Below are 10,855 nucleotides of genomic sequence, written 5' to 3'. Positions count from 1 at the left end.
CCAAATCTTCCCTCATGTACTATGTACTTTCTTAAGAAACACACTGGGTAAGAAATCTTTGGAAAGTAAAGATGGACTGCCCATACAGTTTCCTCTGCCTAACTTGTAGAAGTTTTACTTTTGGATAGCTCTCCATACTCAAACTATTCTGTGACTTTAGTGTGATAACTAATATGGCCATTATAATAAGTATCCAGTGTTTCTTCTCTGTACTTTTCAAATCAATGGGGTGTACCGTTCACCATTGTCTGCATTGACATTTTGGACTTTAAATACATTCAGAGTCCTAGTGATTTGCTTTGATTGCATAGTGGCTAATCAGAAGACCGGGACAGTGACCCTTAAGGACTTTGATTTTTGGTCAGAGCTCCCTCAGCCAAGTAAGTCTGCTTCATGCTGTGACCATTAGGGTACTTTTTGGAAATCAGGCCTAAAAAGAGGCTCTGACCTCTGAGGTGGATGCTTGTCGGAATTGGCCAGGCCTAATTGACTTGTAATGGGCTTCACATGCAATCCATTGTGATGACTTAGACTGTTCCAAATCGAATATATTTTGATTAAACAACCATTACTCTTTCTTCTAGTTTTAGTTTAGTTTTATTTTATTTCTGTGCCATGTCAAACATTTGGCCCATCCCATATAGGATAACAAGACATTACCACTTAACAGACATCTTCCAGTCTTGCATACATAAATCACGTGGAGAAATACATGAATAACAGAAAAAAACAACAAAGAAATATCTATAGATCATCTTGATATGTCTTTTTTTTTCTCTTCACCTGCGTTGCTTTGAGAATCCATACATGTTCATAAAACTCAATATCTGTTTTATCTTACTAAACAAAGCATCACAATGTTCACAATCAAAAGAAAAGTAGAAAACCAAAATTAACTCTTTTTCTGTATGATTTAAGCAACACCTTTGACAGAGACGCTTTTCTTCTTCTGTCATAACATATCGTCAAGTTTCAATAGTTGAACTAGTAGTGTTTAGTTAACAATACTAGTCAACTGTTTCAGTGTCTGCTCATTGATTCCTCCTCCTGTCCTTTACATTCACCTTAATTCTGTATTTACAGTAATGTGTTCTGTTTAAAAGATAAAACCTCCCAGGTTTAGGTCAGTAACAGTCAGGGCAGTGGTTACCATAGAGGTCATGTCTTTTTACTTTTTTTTTCAAGAAATCCTGGAATTAAAAACAACTTGAGTAGAAGTTTACAGTCTGTAATTACAGTCCAAATTCTTCAATTTCAGAGGTTTAAGACCAGAAACATGAATTAAAATAAAGGGAGCAATGGCAGCATTATATTCCTAGCATTGTGGGGAAGGCCTTAAAATATAAGACGAAAGAAAAAGAAAAACTCAAATTTGCTGTAAATATATATTTATTTGTTTACCATTTGTATTAATATACAAATATGTAGAAAAGGACATGTTCCTACTTTCTGTGTTTCTAAATGATACGGCCCTGGCAATAGTGAAGTCTAGATGATCAGCATTTGTTGTAGAAATAACAGCAGCAAAAGCAAGTTTGAAAGCTTTGAAAATACAGTACATGCACGTGCTGCACCACTTGTTGGTAAGATGTAATTCATCAGACCCATGCTCCATACATTACTGTAATAACAATGCAGCATGAGAATGCAGAGAGGAGCGCTTGAACTCAAAATCGGGGGAAATGGAGGAAGCTGTGATGATCGTTTTTCACTGTTTTCTGATGATTAGTTGTAGCCCTAAAATTAAATTAAATTTTTTTTTTTAAAGTTAAAGATATATTTGTTTATTAGTCTCTTAAAGAGAGGGACTGTCTACTTTTAGCAGCTGAGGGTTATGGCAGAGCTGTGATTTCTCATGGCTTGCTACCACTTTTGCATAAAACATGTTTAATGTACAAACTGTTTTACTGAAACAGAATTTGACACAGTGCAGCTATTACATGTAGTAGATGGTTGTGTACAGATGTGAACACGTGTAGCTGGCATTGTATTTCGTAGTCAAGACATTTGTTGCATAATGATGTTTGTATTAGATTCAGACAAACTTCACCTAGCATGAATGATTAGGTCCAAAATGTTTGCAGGCGCTCATTCTTGAATGGATGCTCTGGGGTACAGTGTATATTGTGTATGCACATACATGCATTCATAGCTAGTGTGTGTATGTGAGTGTGTGTGTGTGTGCGCGCGCACGCCTGCATGCGTGCGCTTCGTTGTGCTGACTGGTTTATTGCTGTTCCAGGTGACGGAGCATGAGAACAGCAAAGCTTCAAGGTACTGCTTTCAGGCACCACTGAAGCCACAAATTTGATTATTTTTTTCCCTCCACAAGTAGTTTAGAGTTGCATGGACCCCCGTCTCTCACACACACACACACACACACACACACACACACACACACACACACACACACACAGACACACAGCTGCCTCACACTACCATGGACCACATCTCTTGTTCCAGCAGCCTCCATTATGCAGCTTTGTCTGCCATTCTGTTTCCGTCAGAAGCGTTACGTGCTGCTCTGCTGAGGTCTTTTATGGCCCTTCGTGGTATGCATTCTACATCTCACTCTATGTTTCCTATACATAAAACAGACAAAAGTCTGGCCTGGGCTTTAAATGTTTTACCAGACGATATTCTTTTGTTCTAATGTTAGGAATACATCAAAAAAGACAGATGTCTGAAACACTTGATCTACAAGTTGAAAAATCAAGAAATTGGACCTAAAAATGTCACTTCATTTATCCTTCAAAGCCTCTCTATCTATCTGTCTCTTATTCTCTATTCCCAATTGGGTTAGGCATTGGGCATGCGGATCCTATCACATCAGGGGGAGATTAAACAAGAAGTGTCACAATGACACAGTGAGTTTGATAATGGGACAATAGAAGCTCTTTCAATAACAACTCTTTCTCTCTAGAAATCTGCTGGAAAGGAAATTCCTCCACTAACTTTGTCCTGTTTCTGTTTATTCATCTTGACATTTAAATCTTTCTTTAACCCTCTTGCTGCCCAAATTCAATAGCTCTCTAACATGCTCCACTGTGATGAGATGGAGCCGAATCACCTCTGCCAAAGAGCTTTTTAGCCTGTGTTCTTAGTGAAGACACAAGCTGAACAATACAAGTTTGGAGTGGTTGATGACAGGTTTGGAAACAGCATGCGGAAGAGAATAGGATTAAGTTAAATATGGCTGACTGTTCATGTAAACCTGAAAGGTTACCTGCTTAACACGTGGTTATTTATCCTTTATGTATTCACAAAGTAGATCTGAAACTTGTTGATTAATCATTTTAATTGATAGAACATTCATCTGTGGCTATTTGGATAAGTGATTAAACATTTTAGGTATTTTTGAAGCCATAATGTTAAACAATTACTATTCAAACTTCTCTGTTGTCAGGGTCTGATTTTGCTGTGTCATAAACTGAATATCTTAAAGGGGTTGAACTCAATATTCAGAACACTAATATGGCAATAAGTAAACAACTGCTATTTTAAGATATAGGGGAGTAATGGTGTCCTGGGCAGAGAATAAAGTCACTCTCTGAAGTTCTTTGTTTTGACAGCTGGTCCGGCCTTGTGTGCAAGTCCTTGGATGTGAGTGCTTTATGTGTCGGTATCAGATGAGGGCCGCGACAAAGTGCCTGTATTTGACGAGTTGGGATAACAGTCTGCGAGAGCGGTGTGGAGGCAATCCCATGAACATGGCGTACAGCTCCTTCAAGCTTTTAAACAGATTGTCATCCAAAACAAGCCATTTAAAAACATCACATCATCTTGGGCTTTAGGAATTTGGGATGGGCATTTTTTTTATTAAACAAAAAAAGTAATAGTTGGACATTTTAGGAAATATGCTTATTTGTTTTTTAGCCAAAATGATGAGAGGATTGATACCACACTCCTATATGTTGGGTAAATGTAGCACATTCTCTTTGTGACAGTAAGTAAACAGTGTCTTGGAAATTTCCAAACAATGGACGTGTGAGAGGCTACTGTCACCATTCGTCACAAGCATATCTAATATTTATGTCAACCATTGGCTTTACATTGTCACAATGATGTATAAACAGGCTACACAAAGCATCATAATTGGATACATTATGGTGCTAATTCACTCATGTTGTCACTGTGTGTCCTACTGATCTGCTGGTGTTGTTGTGATTAATGGGCATCCTGAATGTGCCTAAACCGCAACCTCGCACTCATCTCTCTGATATTCTTTCTCTCTGAGATTTCCCCCTCCAGTTGGCTCTCTGAAGCCAGAAGGCCAGCTGCTTCCAACTTTAGGGCCTGTTATCTACCGGGCTCTTCTCTATTGCCTCTGGCTGCCCTCTGGTCGTCTGTCTGGCCTCCGATTCAGTCGAACCACAGCTAGTTTACAGATAACCATTAGGCTGAGGCCAACTGTGTGGCACGCATCCACAGGCCCTTTGTTGCTAATTGGATTAGACCCCATGCTGGAAGTGACAGGGAAATGAACAGTTTCCGAGCCATGTGATCAGCAGACTCAGAGAGGGCAGGTCGGATAAGGATGGCACGCTGGTGTATGTGATCAATGTCTGTGACTCAACTGAGTCTGAGTCACATTCACGACACTGATGTTTCTGTCAGATTTCATTTTATGACGTATGTCAATGGGGGTCAAGTACAGCAGCCAGTCTAAAAGCCACTGCTTACATGAGGTAAAGAGGCTAAAATGTCTGTTTATTATTTCCTCTCTTTGCCATCTGCTTTATAACTTATTGGCTAGCGAGATATACAACCTGCAGCAGCTTTGGTTTTTAAGAGTCGTCATAAAAAATGCTATAAATAAACCCCTTTCCCCATGAACACTGTATTTATTATAGTTGTGGCTTTCACCATTTCTTACTAAATCACAAACATATTCTCCATAGACTGCGATAGTCTCCATTCATTTCTATGTCATCAAAATCAACGAACGGCCAAAGTGAAAGCAAAGTTTGCATGTCTCCTCACACCTCCTTGATCTCAAGTCCACTAGCCCAAAATACTATTACTTCTCTTTCCTTCACTCCTCCACATTTTTCTATTGCTGTCATCTTTTCAGGTCCTCTTCCAAAGTTGTCTATTTCTGTCACACTAATTTAACAGCATGTCTGCAAGTTAAAATGAAGCACAGAGACTATTTTTACAATAAAAATCCATATAACCTTAATATTTTGTTGGTATTTTTTATTGTAGGAAGAAGAAATATAAAAAACTCGTGAAATTTATAGGATTCGCAGCTGCTGTTAAACTCTGCCAACTGAATCATGAGGAGGCAAATAATTGACATCCCTGATGGGAGAGGGAGAAAAGCTAATAACAGTCAACTTTTCTGTCTTTTCTGGAGGCTTTTTAACTTTGTGAGGGTGTGACTTTAGCTGTACAGTATAAACAAACCTTTCTGCTGTGCAGGCACTTTCATTCTTTTGCTTCTCTGTCTGTGTATGATGTTTGCCAGAGCAAAATTCTGCCTGTGCTGTAGAAAGTAGGCCATTTGGGCTGATGGCTGATGGCTGACACAGGTCCTGTGTGACTCTCGCTATTTCTGGACGTTCAGCAGCACATCATCTGTTAATTTTGTTTGCCTGATAAACCTTGTGGCTTGACCGCTCTGAGATTAGCATCTGTTTTTTTTTGCCACAGCATTGTGGGACGGTTATGTAAGTCCATGATGTCGTACTACGCCTTCAGTCGCTCTGATTTGTATGCCGTTATGAAATGTGACACAAGTTATTTGGTTGTCACCTTAATTATTCATACACACCTCTGTTGGATGTGAAAATTGGGTTGTTGTGCTCAGCTGCGCAACAAATCTTTCATTCTCTCAGAATAAAACTGAATAATATGAGGAAATGTGGAAATAGTGTCAGACCTATGTGAATATGAGAGCAGTGGTTAAAAACATTTTCTATTATTTATTGTTTTACTGTTTTTAGTCCCCTATTCATAATTTACGATGTTAAACATTTGTTCTGTTGTCTTTCCAAGATGTACCTCACACTCTCTCTTTGCTTTACTGAATTTGGCTTTAAAAGTTCTCTTTTTTTCTGCATCATGCTTTACTGTACAGTATTTTGTGCGTTACTTTCACCTTCCTCTCCACACAAAGCACCATGTGGATATATTCTTCTCACCTCTCCCTCTCTCCCTCTCACCACATTTGAATTACAAGAAGCTGTTTTGTGCTGGTGTGTCACAGAGACTATGCATGAAATGTATTGGCCCAGAGTCCCACCATTTGACACGCAAGACGTGGCTAACATATCTTGTGCCATTTCCCGTCTCCTCCGGCTCCCGTGTAAAGCTGACCTTTCCTTCCTCGAGGCTATATTTAAACTCTGAGCACCAGAGACTTATGGCGCCACAGGAAATTTTATTATCAACGCTCTCCATTTATCTGACTTAATTCAGGCTTGCCATAGATCGTGCCAAAGTATGTCATGGTTTACGCTCCACTACATCCAACAAGGGCACTGGTGACAAACCTGACCATCAACACCTTAGCGGGGGTGACACCTGGGGAAGCATTCCTTTGAACTGCTCTGAGGACCAGCCATGAGATGATTCTATTTACGGTGAACATCACCTGTGGAATAATGTGAGAGGAATAAAGGAAAATGGGTCTGCGATAACATTCTGTGAAGCAGAGGGTTTACCAGAGACCCAAACACAAAACAACGTGACATTTTACGCAATCTCAGTTGTTAAGATGTCATAGATTTCAGCCACATTCATCAGCTACACACACTGTTACTCGTCATTAGAGCAGATAGTCGGTAAATGAGCTCACAAACACACACAAGCCAGTCATCTGCTTAATTATTTACTGACTCTTTTTTTCTTTGCTCTGGCAGGTCTGAGATGGGAGTTCAGAGGGTTCTCCAGGTGGATCTGAAAATGGAAAGCTTTCCGGAGCCGCTGGGTAGCCGCTGGATGGCCTGGCAGGTGGAATACCCGGCCAGTCGTGCCACCACACAAGAGGCTGAGACGGAGATCCAACTGGCACAGGAGGACCTAGCGGGCATCGTGCCACTGGCCATGGTGAGTTGTACCACTTCAAGCTCAGTGCCACACCAATATAGATGGATGATATCCTATCACTGACTGTGAAATGTTGAGCTTCATATTGTTTTTAAACTTTGAACAACATAACATTTCCATATGTTTTCTTTGAGCACATTAATGAAATACTTTGCATTGGAGATTGAAGAATTGGAGATTGGAGAATTTCATGACTGATGGCAGCCTGAAGGAGATTGCATTCATTAGCTGCTCACATGTTTTGTGCAAATTATTTGATTTTATTACTAAACGTTTAAATAGAAAGCCGGTATGCAAGGGTGTTTTCTTGCGAAGTAAATGTTTGACATTAAAATACTGCTAATACCAGTACATTTATTAGTATATGTTGTCAAGCCCACAAACAGTGGCACACATACAGTGTATCGGTTGCTGTTTAGCAGCGATGGAAAGTAATAAATCAACATGAACTTGTGAGTTAATATAAGAGAAATTGTACAAATGAGGTACTCCGACAATGCATTTCGGAGGGAAATTATGCACTTTGCCGCATTACATGAATCCAACAGCAATAGTTACTACTTTTTCAGATCAAGAGTTTTAAATACAAAACATCTGATGAGTTTATAAAAACAATAGACCCAAGTGCATGCTGGACCTGCCTGCCTACACAAACCGGAGGTGCCTATGGGGGCTATCCAATCTTTATCAAACACAACCAAATAAACAAAACACTCAAACAAAACTAATTAGAAATACCTCCTACACTACTCAATAATATATCAAATAATTACAATTAGTTCCACAGTGACCAGCTACCACATCACAATGCTAAATACACATTAACACATCAGTAATAATAATCATATCCTATAATGCAATGGTTCTCAAACTGTTTTTCAACAGTGTACCCCTTTTGAAATGTTTCTTCAGCCAAGTACCCCCTGAACAACATAAAACCTTTTTGGTAGAAAAAACAAATGAAGAGGAGGATATAAAGAGGAACAGCGCTGTGCCTGTTAAGGCTAAACAACAACCTTGTAACTGAAAAATACTAATTCTAGTCTACATTTTAAATGTTTGAAATCCATCACTAAATTAGATGAATTATAGTTTTAATTTAGGGATTATCTCACATTCCCTCTGCATTACTCCAAAGTATCCCTAGGGATACTAATACCCCCATTTGAGAAACACTGATATAACAGATACACAATACCACTCAGAGAGGACAAGCACTTTTCCTTCATTTAAGTATAGACAGGGGCGATTCCAGGATTTTTTATATGGGGTGGCACAGGCGGGGGACGAATAATCAGTCAGGGGGGGCCCAGGGGATTTTGTCAGAAACCAGCATAGAAAATGCGCTTAGAAATTTAGGAAATATTGGATAGAACACCACAATGTAATTATGCTAAATAAAACGCATTCATTCAAATTCATTAGTAATTTCACTTGTTGTCATTTTCAACAAACTGTTTATCCAAATAAAATTACTAATTTTCTATGGGCTTTCAAGGCAAAAGAAATCGGATAATCATAGTCAATTGGCCATGTTACAAGGGCTGGGAAGGGAACAGAACCATATAAAAATAAGGTGCAATATGTTTACAATACACTTTGCTGAAAACCTTGCTGTACACAGTTTACAGATAACAGGAAACAGAACATGAATAAAATTGCAATACACAATTTATTTCCTACAGCAACAAGTGCTCTGCAGTGAGTTCAGTGTGTTTCTACTTCCAAACTGGCCCTCAAAATTTCAACAAAGTATACAGCTTCCATAAAATGTGTGTTTAAAGTATATGTCCATTTACCAACTGGAAAGGCAGCAGTTGGCAGAACAGGCAGCAAAGTGACAGACTCTGATCCAATAGAAATGTCAAGGATGTGAGGACCCCAAAATGCAGGAGGTTGTTAGCAAAAGAGGTACAACTTAAGGTGTCCTGAGGAAGGCAGGCAAGTAGGCATAAGGATAAACCAAAATCCAAAAACTACTATAAAAACCCAGAAGACATGAAAGGGGGAAAGAAGCAAGACAGAGAATGACTGGGAGGGAAGACGATAAACCAACAAGAGAAAGATAAGACTAAATACAAGGTAACAAGGGTAGTAACAAGAGACAGGTTACATGAGTGCTGAACAACAGGTGGGCAACATTAGGTCAGGGCAGACAATCATAGTGGGAGGAAAACACAAAGGCAGGAAGTCAGGCAAGATACAAAACAGAGAGAAACAGACATTGCAAAGTAAAATAGGAAACTCAAGCAAGGAACAAACACATCGATGAAAAAGAGTAAAAAACACAGCAGAGAATACAGAAGACAGTAAAAAACAAGGAAAAAGGTAAACATTTAACAAAATATAGAAGGAAAAGCTACAACTGAAACCACAACCATGACAGGAAATCAAATTTGTCAGATTAACAGCAATCTGGGGGGGGGGATCCTACTTCAGGTGGGGGCTATCCTATTCTAGACCTGCCCCTGAGTGCATCGCATCATATTCTGAAAACCATGCCCACCAGAGGGGAGAAGAAGTTTTCCATTTAATCGCACTGCATGAAGGTTCCTTCTCGTCAATTTTGTCTGCTAGCAAACAACAGATTGCCTACAAGCTGTTGTGTGGTGATATTCACTACCAACATGTTGTTTTCTAGCATACAGAATTGACGAGGAGGCACCTTCACGCAGTAGAAGTCAATGGAGAGCGGAGAGTTCTTTTCCCCTCTGGTGGGGGCGGGCCTTAAATGCACTCTGTTTCTTTATTTTGCTGATAATATGTACATTGACTTGTAACAGAGTACTTTTGCATTGTATTAATACTACTTTGACTTAAGTAAAAGAACCGGAATAATTCCACCATACACTGCTGCTTAGCTAGAAAAGGCAGAGCTATGACGTTGGTGTGTCCGTGCAGTCTGTGTTTAGGAGTGGGGCCAGGGGAGAGCATCTGGAGCTCCCAGAAGGCCTCACATGGGGTCCAGAATCTGGCTGGGGCCTGAGGGCACGCCGTGAGCTGTGTGTCTCCCTCAGCGAGGCACAGGTACTCTGCTGTGTAGATTGAGCTTAGCTTCCCCTGTAGAACTTCAAATAGAGAGCTTTGTTCAGCGAACCAGAGTGCACTGCTTCTGATTCAGATCAAGAACATTCAGGTGAAACAATTGAGCGACATTGACTTGTGTTGACTAAAGAGAAACACGTGCTGTCACATCGGCGCTGATTACTAAAACAAAAAAATTGCATCCATTTCTATTTCCGTGTCTTCTGATCTGCATGATACAGACCTGACTGCTGTGTCACGGTGATTGTCTGAGTATTGCCCGTAGGTGCGTAGATAATAGATGCATGTGGGTGGCTGTTCCTGAATTCAGAGAAATGTGGCACATCCATACCCACTGATCCATTCCCTGGATAATGAAAAACAATGTGTTCAATGCTGCAGTATTGTTCCAGTTTTTTCTCTCACATCCTTTTCATGTCACTGATGTGTCAACAGCCTGGTAGCCTTGCTCTAGGAATACATAGTTTGCTCCCACAAATGATTGCAAAGTTGATTTGCATGATTATCTCGCAAAGGCTCTAATCATAAAGAGAATTGAAAATCACTTTTTTAATTAAATCGGTATTTGATATTTTTCAAGTCAGAGGAGGAAATACTTCCTCATTTGTAAAAGTGAAAGCAGATTCAAAAACTAAAACGCACACTTCAATCAATCCTAAAACTGCCCGCCTTTACATAATCTGCTCATTTTCACATAAAAGAAGGGATTTTAATGGTTCACTGTCAGAGGTGTCAAAAGTATTCACATTCATTACTC

General features: G+C 39.7%; 1 protein-coding gene across 1 annotated transcript in view; it reads left to right on the top strand.

The window, feature by feature from the left end:
* Positions 1-10,855, top strand: part of si:dkeyp-14d3.1 (transmembrane protein 132C) — a 152,834-nt gene that overhangs the window by 101,237 nt on the left and 40,742 nt on the right. Inside the window, exon 4 of the mRNA XM_032516573.1 lies at positions 6,867-7,053. Coding sequence (XP_032372464.1) covers positions 6,867-7,053 — 187 coding nt within the window. The remainder of the gene's footprint in view (positions 1-6,866; positions 7,054-10,855) is intronic.

The sequence above is a fragment of the Etheostoma spectabile genome, chromosome 5, assembly GCF_008692095.1.
Source record: "Etheostoma spectabile isolate EspeVRDwgs_2016 chromosome 5, UIUC_Espe_1.0, whole genome shotgun sequence".
NCBI classification, from domain to species: Eukaryota; Metazoa; Chordata; class Actinopteri; order Perciformes; family Percidae; genus Etheostoma; species Etheostoma spectabile.
Note: the sequence above shows the minus strand (reverse complement) of the source record. Positions and strands in the feature narration are given on the sequence as shown.